This window comes from Phacochoerus africanus, chromosome 15, assembly GCF_016906955.1.
Source record: "Phacochoerus africanus isolate WHEZ1 chromosome 15, ROS_Pafr_v1, whole genome shotgun sequence".
Classification (NCBI taxonomy): Eukaryota; Metazoa; Chordata; class Mammalia; order Artiodactyla; family Suidae; genus Phacochoerus; species Phacochoerus africanus.
This window is the reverse complement of record NC_062558.1, coordinates 40,745,181-40,763,290: the sequence shown is the minus strand read 5'-3', so window position 1 is coordinate 40,763,290 and position 18,110 is coordinate 40,745,181. Positions and strand designations below refer to the sequence as shown.

Genomic DNA, 18,110 nt, shown 5'->3' with positions numbered 1-18,110 from the left:
ATTTCCTTAGTGAGATTAAGATCTGGACCCAAGAGTGGTTTAACCCAACCCCCAGCACTTGGCCCAAGATCTTGTCAGACAATTTCCCTCCCTGCAGAGTCCCTTGAGCAGGGCTTCTTCAGGTCTCTTCCCTGTTTGGCAGCTCAGGCGAAGCTACTTGAAATAGTAACAGCCAAGTCTAAATTAGTAAAGAACTCCAGTTATGGGTGGGCTCAAGCTAAGAAAGAGGCTCTGTGGGCCTCCTGGCTTATTTGAGCCCTGAGAACAGACTCCGTCAACACTGGCTTCATTCTTGGAGCTGAGCGCCCTTCAAGGGATATCGGAGGGAGGCCAAGCTCCCCAAACCAGCAGCCTCCATTTCTGCCTGAAGAAACCCAGCACACAGCATTAGGGGGAATGGAAGGCAGCAGAGAGTGAAGATTAAGAGCGAGAGTCCTGGTGTCAAATCTTAGCCCGGGCCTTTTGCTAGCTGTGTGGCCTTGGGCAAGTCACTGCACCTCTTCAAGGCCAAATGCCAACTGGTTTGTTGAAGATGAAACAGAGATAACATCTGTAAAAGTACTTAGCCTTGTGCCTGGCCCATTCCAAAGCCTCAATAAAAGATATCTGTAATTATTACTCTTATAGCCTTAGAAGGAACATGGGCTTTGCAGATGGACTGGGTTTGAATCCTGGCTTGATCATTTACTGATTAGCCTGGGGTAAATTACTAAAAATTTTTGAGCTTCATGCTCCTAAGTTATAAAATGTGATGGATAAATTATAGGCAAAAAGAATCCTTCCTGCTCTTTCTGCCCCTTTCACCATCAACACTGACAACACACCAGGAAAGGAGAAAGAGAAAACTGTCCCATGGCTTAGTCTGTCCAGAGGCTCTCCTGGAAGCTGAGAGGGGAGGCAGCTACAGGCTCAGGGTACCTTGGAAATGATAGTCATGGCCTGGTGTTCCAGTGAAAGTGGAAACAAAACAAATATTTACTTTTTCCTTGAATGCGCCGCTGGTTGAAACGGCCAGGCAGCACTTTACGAAACTTTGTTCCCTTAACCAAACATCCGGGTGGAAAGGAAAGCAAAAGACAAACACTCCCAGACTCATTACAGGAGGACCCTTAGAGGACAAGACCACCCCTGGGTCTCCCTCTTCCCCCACCCCTCCCCCCCATCACCTCACCTCTTTGCATTCAAGTTCAAACTCAATGCCAACAGAGTGTCACTGCAAATTGTTTATTAAAACACAAAGCAATGGACAGTGAAAAACATCCTGATTTTTTTTTTTTTTTTTACTTTTGGTGGGAGTGGGGTGGGACGTGGAAGGGATAGGGACAGATGGAAACAGCCCAGAAGGAAAGACAGCTCTGTCCGCCCCCACAGCTTGCCCGGGCCAGCCAGGTTCAAAGCCCCTCAATCACATCTCGCTGTGTCGCTGCAAATGCATATTGTGGCTACAGACAGAGAGTGGGTTTGGCCTCTGCCAGGAGAAGATGGGAATCAAGAGTAGGAGCTACAGGGGTGACTAAGAACCTGACACTATTCTCCAGTACTTGGTACAGAACAGAGAAGCCAGGCCCCTTCTAGAGCGGCGGGGTGGTGGGCTTCCTGACAAGCCAGGGTAGGCCAGTAATGGTTGCACAAGAGGCTGCCCTCAGCTCTGAATGAGCAGCTGGTCCGAGCGTGGGAGAACTTGGTGGAAGGGAAATCCAAGGAGGGAATGCGTCCAGGGTCAAATTTCTTTTCATTCCCTGGATCATGACACACCAGGGAAGAGCGGAGTCCAGAATCTCGTTCCTGGTTCTGCCGTAAGGCCTTTCCCTGCCAACCCTCCCCTCCCACCTGGCAACCCAGCCCGCCTTTCCCGACAGTTGTCCTCTAAAAGGACGGAAAGCGCACTTCAGAATGTTGTTGTTTTTCCTCATACTGAAATGAAGCCCTGAAGCTCAAAATAGAGGCGAGAATGGAGTTCTGCTGTTTCTGGTACCGTGTGCCCCCACCGCCCAAGCCTGCCTGGATGCGAGAGGCGCCAGGGCCCTCTCTGCCAACTCCAACAGGCACTACAGTTTCCCTGGCTGCCACCACAATCCTGGCTCCTGGTTTTTCTACTCCTGGAGGGTTTGTGGGGGTGGTGGCGGGGGGACAGGGAACCCATCCCAAAAGATCCATTCTGCTCTCTTCCTGCCAACAGCCAGTCTCCAAATCATCTGCCCTTATCAAAATAATTTGGCAACCTGAAGCAAGCTAGCCACAGGCAGCTGGGCAAGGACACACCGGATCGGCAGCGAGCTACCCACATACAGAGAAGAACAACACACCCTTGCTGGGCAGCAGACCCACTGGTGCCAATCTAGTCTTGTAACAAAATGAGGCAATCTAGCCCTCTTGCCCCAGAAGGTGTCTAAATGCAGAAAGAGTCCTAGCTCGGACTGAAAGGGAAAAATTACTCTGATCTCTCTGAAGCTTGAACATTAAGGCTTCTTTGCAATTGTCTTAGCGCTCTTTGATCCCTAATTACATCTTTACAGAGAAGAGGAGCAGATTTCTTCTAAGATTTCTGAACCAACCCTGGGTGTTTCTAGTTCTGCTTCCGTACCATCCCTTAGCCTTGCCCTAGGTTCCTTCCCCCAGGGCTGAGGCAGAAGGAGGCCCGAAGCTTACCCACCCTCCTCACATTGTTTTTTAAAAACAAGAGCATCTATTGGGCTCTCACTCTGGAAAGCTCACCTGCTCTCCCAGGTCCTTTTGGAGAGGCATGGAGGACAGTATTGCCACTTGATGCCATTAAGGCTCCTCGAGGCAAGAAGACACTTGAATTAGGTCAGAGCCGGCCAGCAAAGGGGAGGGGAAGGAAGGGACGGGGAAGCAGTCCCACAGCAGAGACTGTAAGACCCCCTGCCCAGACCTGAATCAAGAGGGAACGCCCACCCTGGCTCAGAGCAGGGGAGGAAAAGGCACTGTGCTGACCGGGTGGGTCCTTCCCTAAACCCCAGGGAGGGTGGAGAACCTGCTGATTCTTCCCTCTGGGCTTCCCAAGGTGAGCTGGATTTCTAGGGAAAGGAATTTAAGTGCTAGGAAAGGGAAAATACTGCTGCTGTTTTCTGAAGTTCAACTGAGTTTCTAGAAGCCATGGCCAGGCCATCCCAGGAGAGGGTAGAGGCAGGATAAGAAGGAAGAGAAATTCCTTAAAACAGAAGCTTCTCCAAAAATAAAAGAAGTCAAATCACAATTCTAAAACTGGATTAAACAGTTCCCAGGCACAGAAAGGGGGAGGTAAACTGAACTCAAACTTCACCCCACCTCTTCAAAGCCCAAGTGACCTCTAATGTGATCCCCCATTTCAGGCCAGTATCTCTTAGGCCAACAGTGGAAACAAGAACATAAGATCACACTCTCGCACCAACAAGTAGCCTGCAGGCCCTGTGCTTTTCCTGCGAGTTGACCACTGATGCTTGAAGAGAACCATCTTCCAAGTCACCAGAACTCTAGGTTAACACTGAGCAGCTTCTCCTCAATAGTGGAGATTTTTTTCAGGAAAATGTATCTGGTTTGGGAGACATGGGTCCCACAGGTTGTTTCCTGGCATGTTTCCATCTTCTGGAATGGAACCCCCCACCCCCCCAAAGTCTGACCCAAATCAGGGCTACACTGCAGAATCTCAGCCCATCTCCAGAAGACATCTTTCCCTGGTCCTCCTGGAAACTAAACCCAAGCCACACTTCTGGCAAAAAGAGTTTCAGCCTTGGCTGTTTGCTCTTGGTTTTGGCCAGAGGGGCTCCAGAGGATCTGAACACCCAGGACAGAGTGTGGATCCAGAAGAGCCCAGGCCTCTCCTTCCCTACCCCTAACAGGCATTACTAATCGCCTCCCCAGCCCTGGTCAGGCTCCCTTAGGGCGTGGCCTCTCCATTCTAGCACCAGCTCAAGATACAGACGTGGGGACAAACAGTGCAAAAAGCAAAAGGTGAACAGAGAATTCTTGACACACACAATACAAAAATAAAAATAAAGAGGACCCCATCCCACCCCTTTAACCTAACCTAAACTTCATGTACCTATATCATCTTGAAAGAGCCAAAAAAAAAGCTTTCAAGTTCAGCATCACAAGCCAACTGTAACCAGCCCTGGGCAGCTCTGTGAGCTGGGTGGGTGGGCTTGGCTCCAGGGGGCTCTACCCCTCCCCACCATGCTTCTTCCTGTTTCCTCACTTCCCCTTTAGTGTTCGTGAGCCATAGAAAGATGTTCCTTCCTTTCAGGCACAACCAAAGAGGAAAGTGCCCATCCCTATCCCTGAGCTCAGGGGAAAGGGGTGGGCTTGGAAACAGAGGCAGAAGCAAAGCTGCTTGGCTTACAGTACCGTTAGGAAATGGCCCCAGGAGCCAGGGCTTCCTCTGAGACTCTGAGTCACGGAGGGGGAGGGTTGGGGTGAGGAGGTGGGGAGCCCGTCTTCCTCAGAGAGACCCGGGCAAACTGATGAACAAGGCAAAATGGAAGCAGCAAGTCCTCCTTCTGCATCCTGTCTAATCCACTGGCAGTGGCCTGCGGCTCCAGGGAACTGGGATGGAATGGGAAGCGGGAGCCCCTGTCAGAAGCCCACTCACTAGTCAAGATGCCCACTGCCCAAGGCAGGCGGTCCCCAGGACCAGACATCCACCTCCATCATCCTTTAATGCCAGGAGCTTTGGCTGATCACAGCCTCAGGCCACAGCCATTCAGCTGCCTCCATGCCCAAAGCCTAAGTCACAGCGAGAAAACGAAGGGCTACGACTCTCAAAGGACTGAAGGCTGACCTGGAGTCACTCATTCAGAACCAAAACCCAGGACGTGGGCCCAAGGGCTATTTATGTTGTCACATAATGGGCAGTTCGAACATATGGAGCTCTTGAAAAACATGTCCAAAAAAGCCAAACTCAAAACTCAACACATTCTAAAACGTTGGGCCTGGCCCGAGAGTCTATGCTGCTCCTGCCAAGCAGAGCTGACCCTGTGGCCTGCTATACACAGAATTCCTTGTAGCTTGGTGGGTCCTCCCTCACTGCTGCCCTAGCTGGGGAAAGGATGACGGGGACCAGAAAGAAGGGGGACAGGGAAGCTTCGTTTCCTGCAGAGATTTTCCCAGGGAATTCGAGACAGACACCTAGATGCTAAGGAGCGGCCGCAGAGCTGCCAGGACTGTGGCTGACCAGCAGTCTTCCAGCCCCGTCACACCAAGACCCCAGCTACGATGGACAGGGAAATGAAAGGACAGAGGGGCACACTCTTAAGGTCAGTGAGAGGCGCCACTGGGCCAGAACCCAACCAGTCTAGTTCCTTGGGGCAGCTCTAGGCTTAAACCGGAACTGGCTGAACCAGAAGGACATGGGACAAAATGAATGCCGGGTACTAGTTACTCTCAACAGTGGTCAGTCACTTAGTAGGGCTCAAGTCTCTGAGGTTGCTCTTAAGTTATGCTAACATAAGCCTTTTCTAATCCAAAGACCAGAAGAGACTTTTAAGGTCAAGTGTTCTGTTGCTGCAGGCTGGAAAACGTCCCTGTCCCCTGGCAGCGAGACCCTACAAAGGGGCCAGTCAAAGAACTGCTGGGTCAGGTCCTCCTGGCTGCTGGCTCAGAGATCCAGGGAGGGAGGTACCAGTAAGTTGAGGGGGTGGAGGATAAGACATTCAAGCAGAGGGAACCCCAAATCCCCATGTCTCCTTCCCTTCTTGGCAATAACTTAGCAGAATGGCTGAGAGAGAAGAGATTTCAAATGAGCCAGGTTCAGAAAAAGAGAGAGAGAGGAAATCAAGTCCCCAACAGGCACTGAAATCAAAATGATTTGTTGTGATAAGAAGTCAGAGGCAACTTGAGGACCTGACATCAACTAATTGTCTTGGATACCAGACAGTCCTCTAACTGGCACATGTCAGGGAGACAAGCAATGACAAAGCTCAAACACTTAAGATGGAACTATCACTGGGCTAAAACCAGAAAGGCTTCCAAGTAGGGAAGCATCTGCTTTTCTTTCTTTTTAATCCCCCTCCGTTTTCATCTTTATCATAAAATTATACACCTACGCAAGCGCGCGCGCGCGCGCGCACACACACACACACACACACACACACACACACACACACACACACACACACACACACACACACACACACACACACACACACACACACACACACACACACACACACACACACACACACACACACACACACACACACCCCTCACACTTTCAATCCCAGGACATCTGAAAACTTATCTGGACATAACTCCAGAACATACCCAACTCCCAGCGCTGGCCTTCTCAACTAAGAAGATGACATTTCCCTGTTAATTAAAAAAGGAACCGTGTCTGCTCTGAGTTCAGAGTCCTTTCCACTGGGTATATGGATGAGGGCCCTTGCCAGGTAGGATCCAGTTTACCCTATGTACCCTAGAGAGGAGAGACGGCCCAGGGCCACCACAAAGAGAGAACTAGGACTGGAGCAGGTCTGGGACCAGGTGGTGGATGAGGGCTGCTCTCTACTCACTCTGCCTCTTTTCATCTCCTTGATGAAGAGTGAGTGAGTCTGAGTTGTGTGTGTGTGTGTGTGTGTTTTCGTTGGTCTGTTTTTGTTAATCACTGTGAAAAATAAAGAGTGAGTGAGTCTGAATTGTGTGTGTGTGTGTGTGTGTGTGTGTGTGTGTGTGTTTGTTGGTCTGTTTTTGCTAATCACTGAAAAATACAGAAACCCAAACCAACACGTTTGGTTTCTTTCCCACGCCTCTCCACCTGTTCAGGATGGCAGTTTGTTCTCACAACCGGCAGAGGCAGAAGAGAGTTGGGATGAAGACTCCAAAGGCCACCAGGATGGGGAACATGAGGCTGCTGTTGTCTGAGGCATAGGGGTTGGGCGTGCGGGGGCCCGACTGCACCCGGTTCTTATTGGTCTGTCTTTTGAGATTAGACCCTTCATCGTATTCTTCTTCTTCCTCCTCTTCCTCTTTCTTCTCCAGGCCTGGATGAGGCTGCAGCTTTGGTACATCTGACATGAGCAAGAAGACATGTTTTCAGTAAGACCCATAGCATTTAAGGGAGGCCCTTACGAGCAGTAAAGGGAACCACAATAGGAGTTCCCATCGTGGCTCAACAGTTAACAAATCAGACTAGGAACCATGAGGTTGCGGGTTCGTCCCTGGCCTTGCTCAGTGGGTTAAGGATCCAGCGTTGCTGTGAGCTGTGGTGTAGGTTGCAGACTCGGCTCGGATCCCGCGTTACTGTGGCTGTGGTGTAGGTGGGCAGCTACAGATCCGATTAGACCCCTAGAGCCTGGGAACCTCCATATGCTGCCAGTGCGGCCCAAGAAAAGGCAAAAAGATAAAAACAAACAAACAAACAAACACAGAACCACAATAGAGTCTGTGACCTACGCAGGGTTCACAGGAAGGAGCAGAAACAGCTCCAGCCTAGAGAGCAGCAGACTGCAGCAAACACTTTGTCTTCTTTAGATTTAACTAAACTGTAGTAAAAGCCCTGTGCACAGAGAGGCTCACTGTCTCCCCTTCCTGCCCTACTTTGCTTCAGAGCCAGAGGGAACCAGATTGGACAAGGGCAATGACCTAACACCCAAAACTTCACATTTTCAACACCTCCCCTCACAACCCCACCTTCCCTTCTAACTCACACAGTGACCAAGGAAAAGCTAATCATGGAGCTCTGGGTTCTCAGCACACACTACCCCTCTGTCCTCCACCCCCTCCTTAGGGACTCTGCCTACAAATCAGTTGGGGGCCAAAACATCCTCTGGGATGTCACAATATCAGCATGGGGGTGGGGGCACATGAGGACAATAGGGTGAGAGCTTCAGTGCATCCAGGATGAGTTGTGGTGAGAGCTTCAGTGCATCCTGAATGATGAGTTGGTGGATGGCACGGGGGCGATGAGGAGAAAAGTCACTGAGACAAAAGCTTCCCCTGCAAAAATCAGCCTGGGAAAACTGGTGGCCAGGGCAACCTCAGCCCTGAGGAGGAGGTGTACCCAGGCTGGACCCCAAAGACAAGGAGACATTAATAAATGAGCTTTTGCTCAGTGCAGTCCAGTGATGCCGCACTCCCTCAGAGCAGACCACAGCACTCAAAGACCCTTCCTTCCGCCTTTGTCTCTTTCTGCCCCCAAGACAGAAATGTCAAAGGGACAGAAAAAGGATGAGTTTTACACAATTCCAAATGATCGCAAGGGTCAGGGCACACTAATGAGTACCATTATCATTATTATTTTTATTTCTTATGGCCACGGCTGCAGCATATGGAAGTTCCCAGGCTAGGGGTCGATTTAGAGCTGCAGCTGCCGGCCTACATCACAACCACAGCAATGCAGGATCCAAGTCGCATCTGCGACCCACCCCATAGCTCACGACAACACGAGATCCTTAACCCACCGAGCACGGCCAGGGATCGAACCTGCATGCTCATGGATATGAGTCGGGTTCTTAACACACTGAGTCACAACAGGAACTCCGCCCCCCATTTTTAATCTCAATTTACAATGAGGTTAAAAGATTTCATCCAAAATCAAATTGCTGATTAAATGGCAACAGCGAGATTTAAACACAGATCTTACTTTAAAGCTTATGGCCAGCACCACTCTCCACTTCACCTCCAGCCACCTGACTGCGGGCTCCCCACGGTCTGGCTTTAAGTGTTAGTTTTCAAAACAGTGATCAACTCCACCATCCCCCAAGGTTTCCTCAGTCGTATCCTTCCGCCCATATCAAAAAGCGGATCGGAAACACAACTTACCGTCCACTGTCCCAGCCATGATGTAGAGCGCACAGACTTTGGGATTGTCGTAGTACCCCTGGGAAATGGGAAACAATGGTCAACCCCCACGGCAGCAAGCACCCCCCTGCTCCTGGTCCCTGGAGCTTGTCCCCAGCTGCAAGGGTGGCATCAGAGCGTTACCTTGACAAACTCAATGTAGAGTTTCCCTGTGAAGGTGGACACCTCCCCCTGGACGCTCAGCTTCCCCTTCCTGATGCTCATGGGGATGATTTCATCATGGGCTGTACTGTGCCCCACACGGTCAAAGATGTCCAAGTCCTTCACCACGACATGGCCATTCAATCGCACATCAAATACCTTCCAAGATGAGAAAAGGACACAGTGTCAGAACCATCCGCTTTGCAGCCCTCAAGCAGCTGGGCATCAGGCACCTGCCTAGGCTTCAAGTTCCAAAGTAATTTTAGGAATGACAGGGCTAGACATACGCCAGGGTGGCCAGAGTCCTCTACCTGAACCAAATTCCCTCACTGTCAAAGTCTCACACTGGCCTGAGGGAACAAAGAATACACACAAAAAGCTCAGCATGGGAAGTTCCCTGATGGTCTAGTGGTTAGGGACTTGATGCTTCCACCACTAAGGCCAGGGCTCGATCCCTGGTCCGGGAACTGAGATCCCACATCAAGCTGCTGCACACTGTGACCAAAAACAGCTCAACACAGAAAGAAGCAAATTCACACGAAGGGACAGGAAAAGGACAGGGCTAAAAACAAGAAGGTGCTGACAACCAAGGGAGCGATCATAACCAGGAGGGCCTTAAGAGGATTAGTTAGTTGCCAAGAACTGGGATTCTGGCCCTGCCTTCTGTCACCAACCCCAAGGCAAGTGCAAGCCTTGAGAGGAATGAAACTCAGCTTTTGGGGGGGCGCGGGGGCGGGGGGACGGCAATCCAGCTTTTCCTCAAGTCTCATCTGTTCCTTCCTTCTGGGGCGCTCTCACATTCTCCAGCCTTGGCAGAGGGCTGTCCAAGGGTTGCAGGTGTCGCACTGGGGCCTGACCAGGCCTCACCTTCTGCTGGGATTGCGCAAAGTAGACCTCGGCGAATTTCAACACCAGCACGTAGTCCCCCTCCTCCTTGATGGGCACCTCGTAGCCAAAGGTCTCCTCATTGTACCTCTCCGTCTGATACAGGATCTGGTCCTCAGGGTTGGAACGCAGGATTGGCAGTTTCATGCCATAGTCAGAGGCTGGGGACAAAAGACAAGAGAAATCATATCAGAGGCAAAATAGAAAAGAACCAACAGAGGCATTTCTAGGGCAGTGCTAAAAACCCTGCTGGCGGCAGGGGCCACCCCCACCACACCTGGCTCCAAAGAGGCCGGCCACAAAGGCAGGCCTCAAGACAGCCATTCCCAACTAAGAGTTAAATGAAAGAAACCAAACACTGATCACCCCAACAAGCTCCTGTAGCCCTCACAGCAGAACTTTTGGAAAGCCTGTGAAAACGTTTCCCCAACCAGACCCAGAGTGATGGGAAGGCAAGGAGTCTAACTCATTATAAGAACAAAGGGAGAAAGAGCTTCAAAGAAACCTCATAAAACAAGGGGGTAGCCAGCAACACTATCAGACCATCAAGTTCAAAGAATGTTTTTTTCCTCATTCAGAAGAGCTGTCTAAATAAAAAACAGGATATCTGTTAGGAAAGTCATTCTTCATTGTCCTTCCTACAAATAAGATACCAGCTTTAGTGCTTTTTATCTTTTTTCAATCGAAAAGTTCTGAGACTGGTCAAAAGAAACATGCTCATAAAAAAAAGGATGTGATGCTCTCTAACTTCCTTTGGATCCAAGCATCTTACTTCCCACAGGCTCACAAAACTCAACCGTACCACGCTCTTAAACATTCCCCCAGACGAACCAAAAGAAGAAAAAAAGTTACTCCTGGCAGTGCCCTGGCAGCACAGTGGGTTAAGGACCTTGCATTACCACCGCTGTGGCTCTGGTTACCACTGTGGTATGGATTCAATCCCTAGTCTGGGAACTTTTACAAGCTGTGGTCAAGACCAAAAATAAAAAGGTCCTCCTGTATCCCCAGCACCTAACAGTCCCTGGCACATAAACAGGTACCTGATATTATTCGATCAACAAACACATGACAACAAAGGGGGACCTGCAGAACAGTGAAGCCATGCCATCCCCTCCATGGGGCCGGAGCCATGCCAGCACGGAGGGAAAATGTGCCATGGTCCTATTAGCACCTCTGCCTACAATGCCCAAGTCCTGAGGGAGACACCTTTCCTACTACTTCAGAAAGACCAGGAATAAGACAGGGTAAAAGTACGAAGTTCTTACTTACTTGGACAGGTATCTAAGGAGCTGAAAACTCTACAGCCCCCAACCTTAGAAGATCGGTCCGTACATGTTTTTCTCTCCCCCATGTAATACACTAAACCTGGGTCTTTCCTCAAATACAAGATTCCAAATTTAAGACCTCAAAACTGGAGTTCCCTTCATTGCTCAGCAGTTAACGAACCCGACTAGGATTCATGAGGATGTGGGTTTAATCCCGGGCCCTACTGGTGGGTTGAGCATCCAGCATCGCTGTGAGCTGTGGTGTATCTCAGGTGCAGCTCAGAGCCCAAGTTGCTGTGGCTGTGGTATAGGCCAGCAGCTGTAGCTCCGATTCAACCCCTCGCCTGGGAACTTCCATACACTGCGGGTGTGGCCCTAAAAAAAAAAAAATTTCAAAACCACCTTCTAATCTTACTCGGTGACTTGGAAGACATTTGGCACCTAGATCCTCGGGCACACACTCAGTCAGTCATCCCTGGAGCTTTGTCTTCTGAACCTCTAAGGGAGAGGACCTTTTATCTCCAAAGGAGGTAAAAGAGTAACTAAAAGATCCAGTGGCTAAGGTCATGCCCTCCGATAAATAAACAGAACAGTTAACAGTTCCTGTAAGCGAAGAGCAGCCAGGAGATCAGATAGCCTGATGAGACAATAGACAGGAAACTCATTGCACTTTTGTCTCCAGACATTTTTTCTTCCTATTTCTCCTCAAGAAATCCAAGGATAGCTGAGTAGCGCAACAAAGGATGTACTGCCAACTGCCCCAGCTCAGTCCTGGGCTCCGACCACAAACCCATAAAGATTAAAAGACTGTAGTCCTCTTCCAGCTGAGTTCTAAAAATCTTCCTCTTCCATGAGGACTGTGATCGTTAAATATTTGGAATGTTAACTAAAGAATTGCTTCTCAGGAGTTCCCGTCGTGGCGCAGTGGTTAACGAATCCGACTAGGAACCATGAGGTTGCGGGTTCGGTCCCTGCCCTTGCTCAGTGGGTTAACGATCCGGCATTGCCGTGAGCTGTGGTGTAGGTTGCAGACGCGGCTCGGATCCCGTGTTGCTGTGGCTCTGGCGTAGGCCGGTGGCTACAGCTCCGATTCGACCCCTAGCCTGGGAACCTCCATATGCCGCGGGAGCGGCCCAAGAAATAGCAACAACAACAACAACAACAACAAAAAAGAATTGCTTCTCAGATACACAGAAAATGTGCCTGTGTGGAGAATCTTTTTTCTCCCCTTGTGGCATGGAAAAAGTGAGAAACTGATGGTAATGTAATCTGTGGCGGTCTCAGTCCTACAAAAACTTAACAACCTTGGAATTACCTTTAAATAGTTTCCCTTTAAAGCCCAAGTGGCCTTCCCACGAGACTCGCCACATGCAGTTCAATTTGCCCAAGTCCCTAGAGAGACAAGAGCAAAAGGGACTTCTGCTTCCCCACTTAGCTTTTAGGCATTCTCAGCTAACAGCTCTCTGCAATAGGAATTCCCCTTGTGGCTTAGTAGGTTAGGAACCAGACTAGTATTCTGCTCAGTGGGTTAAGGATCCATCGTTGACACAAGCTGTGGCATAGGTCACAGATATGGCTCGGATCTCGAGTTGCTGTGGCTGTGCTGTAGGTTGGCAGCTGCAGCTCCAATTTGAGCCCTAGCCTGGGAACTTCCATATGCTGCGGGTGCAGCTCTTAAAAAAAAAAAAAAAAAAAGATTTCAAAAGCACCTTCTAATTAATCTCACTCGGTGACTTGGAAGACATTTGGCTCCTAGAACTTCCATGTTGTGGGTGTGGCCCTAAAAGGTAAAGGAAAAAACAACAAACCAGTTCTCTGAAATACAGTGAAGTGTACACAGGGCAGCACAATGCTGAAACTGGCATGATACAGCTTGGACAGTCAACCGAAGAAGGAAGGACCCACACCATGTCCACTGCTTCTTAGCCCTAGACAATGGAGTCGCCAGGCTACCTGAAAAATGCAGCCCAGGTCTGAGGGTATAATGAGCCTGGATTTGAACCCTGGCTCTGCCACCTACTATGTGATGTGGAACAAGCTGTCTTCCTTAGGGGTTTTCTCACCTGTAAAATGGGGTCTCACCTAAATTCTCTACTGTGAGAGAATGCTCCCAGGAGGCCTGTAAAGAAGCCTGGCTCCTGTATGACAGTACAGGGAGAGATTCTAAAGTCCTTGGCCTTAAGTAAATCAGAGGCAGCAGTGACTCTCATGCTATCTTTCAAGCTCTTATCTCCCCCAAGGCCAAATCCTTCCCCAGCCAAAAGGAAAGGGTCTTCCTTGGGCCTACACAATGAGTCATCCGATAGTCTCAGGCCCCTCGCCAGCTTTCTTCCCCTCCAGAGCCACATTCTGCCCTACTTTTAATTCCATGCGAAAGGTCATCGAGCAAAATTTTAAAAAGATAAAGACACTTTAACCTCTTCTGGACAGGAGAGTTTGCAGACTCATGTCACTGATTTCTAAAGCATGACAAGTTTTATGAAGAAGAAAACAAGGCTCAGAGAAGTAAACTGAGTTCTTCAAGGTCATACAAGGGACTAGCAGGCATCTTTCTGTGAAAAGGAAATAGCCTCTCTCCTAAAACCAAGCCAAGTTCTATGCCCTCAGGCCAAAACCCAGAAAGAGCAAGTTAAAAAGAACCTGGAATGCGCAGCATGCCAAATTCCCAAACGGAGCGCCTCGGAGCACCTCTGAATCACTCTCTATGGCCGTACTTCTATCTGCTGAAGCACACAGGTTGAAAGAAAGCACCTTTCCCAGGCTGCAGCATCTTCTGTGAGCACTAGCTATCCTCAAGGCAAGAATGAAATTCAATAAACATTTATGAAGTGCCTTTGAAAGCAAAAGCCACTAGGTGCCCTGGGCCACTCAGTTAGGAGAATGCCACACTACAAAGACCTATAGAGAAACAGCAGAGTTCAAAAGCAGGCCAAACTCTTATCTGGATTAACCTGGCAACAAACACCTGAATGCATTCAACATGAAAGTGGGACCTTCCTCCTGTGCTGGCATGTGGGAAAAAAAAGACAAGCCGCCTCTACCACAATTAGTGAAAATAGCTGCAAGAGGTAAGGGTCTCCAAGTGCCTGGCATACCCTTACCAAACAGTGTCAGAGAAGGGCAGAGCTGTGCTTGCCTTGGTGGTGCGGACTCCTTAAGAGCACAGAAAATAGAGAGCTGCCTTCTGAGAGGAAAATTAATCACTTCTCAGCCCCAGACCTAATGCCAGCAAAACACTGCTCTCTGGAGTCTGCTAAGTGCTATGTTGCAACTGGCTAGTCGGAGCTACAAGCTGCAAACTGACAACTGCCCTCCACTTTCCATAATGCTGCTACAATTCATGCTACTCTCCTTAATGCTGCTACAATTCATGTCCAAATGGACCGCCAGAGTGGAGCTGGGAGCCTCCAATTATAGACTGCCAGGGTCTAAGACAGGACCCCAGTACCTGTGAGCTTTGGTCATTTGGTAATACTCTTCTGAAGGAACTATGACCATGAGCCAATAACCCAAGGACAGAGAGAGAGCCTGGCTGACTGGTGACCAGGTGAAAAAGTAAAATAAAATAAAGCAAAACAAAACAAAACCCACCTCCACCAGCAAATTAAAACCAGGATTTCTGAATAAGGGGAGTAACTGAGGACTAAACCTGTGTGGTCGTAGCTCCCTCCTCTGCACAATGGACCCAACAGGGTAACAGAACCTACGTAAAGCCTGTTAAACCTAAGGAACCATCTGTACAGTGTCTCCCCACAGCTATCTGAAGAGGCAAAGTCCACAAACGGTCTCTAATTTCCTCCAGGGCTCCTTCCTCCCTGTTCACACCCATGAAGAAAGAGGAAGGGCCCAGGATGGAGATAGCAATGATCTTCTGTTCTTAAGTCTGGCTTTGACTGCTGTTACAGCCAAAGACCAGGGCCCTGACTCAGCTGAACCCAGGCTACTGAGACCTCCATGCCAGGGCTAAATAAATTCCAGAGCTAAACTGAAGACACACACAGAGAGTTTTGGAAAACAGCCCTGGGTCTCAACACCCTCACATGTATGGAAGCAATAAACCCTCTAATATAATAAACTCCAGGACATTGCAATTAACTTGGAAGAATTTAAGTTAAACCCTTTAGGAAAGGCAAGATCCAAATCTGGGCATCGTGGGGGGAAAAAAAAAAGAGAAAGCCTGTCTCCTAGTTTTCTGGAGATGGCGTATTGCCGATTTGGCAGCCTCTGAACCCAGCATACAGCATAAATCTCCTTCCAACACATGAAGCAAGAACTTCCTTCTTAAACCTGTTTTCCAATCCTACTGACAGAAGACAGAGAGTCCAGAGCAGATTTTCCCAGAGTCGTCTGGCATGACCTACATCATAAGGCCCTGGTGCAGAAACCTGGGTTTAATCTACAGGTCTGAAATTTTCATTTTTCACCCGCTCTCCTGGCAGTTCTTACACTGACTTTGAGAACTGTTCGGCTCTATAAAAATGACTGCTGTTCTATCAATTAAATCAAATCATTTTCCCCATAAGATGGAATCACACCTCTCAAGACCACTGAGGGTAGGTTCTCTGCACTGGCGGATAGAATATTCGGATCTTACACTGACTGACCCAGTTGAAACACCACCAGCCTCCTGCGCAGTACGGTTTCAATATAACCACCCTCTAGGGAGGGCCTGCAGCTTCTACTTTTAAGCACACACACCCTCCTCGCTCCAAAGGAGGGTGGGGGAGGAGGCTACAATCAAAACTTTCCTGGCCTATCCTCTTCAAAATTCCTTTTTTTTTCTGGCTAAGAATCAAGCCCAGCTCCTGCACAAGAGATAAGAAAAGTGGCCGATTTCTGGGTCGGCAGGAATCTACCAGAAACTGACTTGAAAGGAGAGCAAAACCACCGGGAGAGAGACACCGATAACCGAAAAACCTGTGAGGCCTCGAGGTGGCAATAGGCCGCCCTCGTCTTTACTTCCCCAGCTCCCGTGGAGGTGAGAGGTTAAGAAAATGCAGAGTGCGAGGTCCAAATATAACTTCTCGCCAACTCTGACTCTAAGGCTCTTGGTAGCTTCAAATCAGCACCAAGCTCTGGGCTCTTATCGGGTCACCGAGGAAACAGCAGAGAGAAACTTCACTCCAGAGACGTGGCTTGGGCTTGGGGCCCGCAGCCCTCGGCGTGCTGCGCCCGGCAACGCAGGCCCAGGATCCAGCGACTCTACCGAGGGGCTCTCACCTCGGCCCACCCGGCCTTCCAGAGGGTCCTTGCGGAAGTGGATCCCGTGCACGTCCACATGCGCCTCCCCGCCCGCGTTAACGGCCCAAATCACGCTCTCGGGCAGCCCGGCCCCCGCCAAGCCAACCACGCCGAACCCCGGCTCCCGGAGCGCCGGCAGCAGCAGGAGGAGCAGCAGTCGCAGGAACGCCACAGCGGCTCCCTCAACCGCCCGGGCGCCCAGCATGGCGGCCACCACAGCGGGGGCAGCCTCCGCCGAGCCTAGTCCTCAGCCGGCCGCCAGGCCGCCCCGGACTCAGAAAAACAGCGCCACGGGCTGCTGTGCCTCAGCTGCTGGGGACATGTCGCTCTCAGACCTCTTTCTCAGCCACGGTGCCGCCTCCCACCTTGGGAACAACCTACCCCAGTGCCCAGCCCCCGGCCACGACCCTGCATCCAATCAGCGCCCAGCCCTCATTAATTACCCACCACCCCGCCGGGAGGCATCCTCCCATTGGCTGCCAGACGCGAGAAGGGGCGTGGCTACTCCCAGGCGCCAGCCCAACCATCAGGCACGAGAGGGAGCGCGCGCAGAGGTTGGGAGTTCGGTTGAAGCGGCGGTGCAGTGCGGAAGTGGTAGGGTGCAGCGCCCAGGCGGCCCCGGAATTCCGCAGCTGAATAAGAAAGGTGGACTAGGGGGGAAGGTTTAGGGTAGGGCGCACTGACACGTCGCCAGCACTTCCGGTGCTCCAGATTTGGGGGACTGAATAGGTTCCTGAGGGGGCGTTACTGACTTTCCCGCCCCCTCTTTCTCTGGGCGAGGCATAAACATAAGCTCTAGGAAGAGCAGTGGACATCTTCCGACCTGAGACTTAGTCTTTTTCGCATAAAACCCGTCCTCTCCCAGAAAGGCCACAAGCACAGGTTTTTCAGGGAAAGGGTCCCACGAGGACGAGATCCCGCCCCCACCCCTAAGAGGATTCGGGGCTGGTGGTAGCGTCCAGATAGCTGTCCAATCAGAAGCCTCCAACGCAGCGGAAACGCGTGGCTTTTGGGGGAGGGGCTCCAGGCTACCCAGGTTTCCATGGCGACAGCTGTGAAGGGGCGGGGTTGGGGCTTCCCCGGCCCAGGCAAAGGGACCGGAGGGCGCTTCTCTAGCTGGAGGTTCAGCAAAGGCTTGATCACGGGTCCCACCCTGCTCTGGCAGTTTATCCAGCTCTCTCCTCCCTTCGCGATCCCTTTGCCGTGGTCGCTGCCAGAACTCCCACCTCTCGGATGAACTGTGGCTCAGGAGCCGAGCACTGCCCAAAGGATCACATCGCAAGTTTAGGGCGGAGCCAAGGCAAAATCCCATTTGTTCCACAAATATTTATCAAGACCCTACTGCTAGATTTAGCGGATAAAACACAGGAAGCCCAGTTAAATTTGAATTTCAAATAAATGGAACATACTTAAGCTAAAAATAATTTATTGTTTGCCTAAATTCAAACTTAACTGAGTTTTTTTGCTTTTTATCTGACAACCCTGCCTACTACCTGCCAGGCAATTTGTTTTGTGCAACGACGAACGAAATCACACCCAAGGTCCAAAATGAGAATCACAGCCCCGGGAGTTTCCGGTGTGGCTCAGCGGGTTAAGAACCTAACAGTAGTATCCACGAGGATGCAGTTGGATCCCTGGTCTTGCTCCTTGGGTTAAGGATCAAGCATGCGTTGGGGCACATATGGCAGCGAACTTCCATGTGCCACAGGTACTGCCCTAAAAAGAAAAAAAAGAATTCCGTCCTGGCTCAGAGGAAATAAATCTGACTAGTATACATGAGGACGG

At 50.3% G+C, this 18,110-nt stretch overlaps 1 protein-coding gene across 1 annotated transcript; it reads right to left on the bottom strand.

Moving 5' to 3' along the window:
* Positions 1-6,638: 6,638 nt before the first annotated feature.
* On the bottom strand, positions 6,639-16,697 carry MLEC (malectin). The gene is made up of 5 exons (XM_047760247.1): positions 16,305-16,697; positions 9,802-9,980; positions 8,917-9,093; positions 8,755-8,812; positions 6,639-7,001 (listed from the first exon to the last, which is right to left on the bottom strand). The coding sequence occupies exons 1-5, from the start codon at positions 16,528-16,530 to the stop codon at positions 6,772-6,774; spliced, it is 870 nt and encodes a 289-aa protein (XP_047616203.1). The 5' UTR covers positions 16,531-16,697; the 3' UTR covers positions 6,639-6,771.
* Positions 16,698-18,110: the final 1,413 nt, after the last annotated feature.

Bases quoted from the DNA above. Each gene is read 5' to 3' on its own strand.
- MLEC (XM_047760247.1), bottom strand. From the start codon at position 16,530: ATGCTGGGCGCCCGGGCGGTTGAGGGAGCCGCTGTGGCGTTCCTGCGA. The intron at 9,981-16,304 runs GTGAGAGCCCCT...TTTTGTCCCCAG, and splicing joins GGAAGGCCGGGTGGGCCGAG to CCTCTGACTATGGCATGAAA. The intron at 7,002-8,754 runs GTAAGTTGTGTT...TGCTCATGTCAG, and splicing joins CATGGCTGGGACAGTGGACG to ATGTACCAAAGCTGCAGCCT.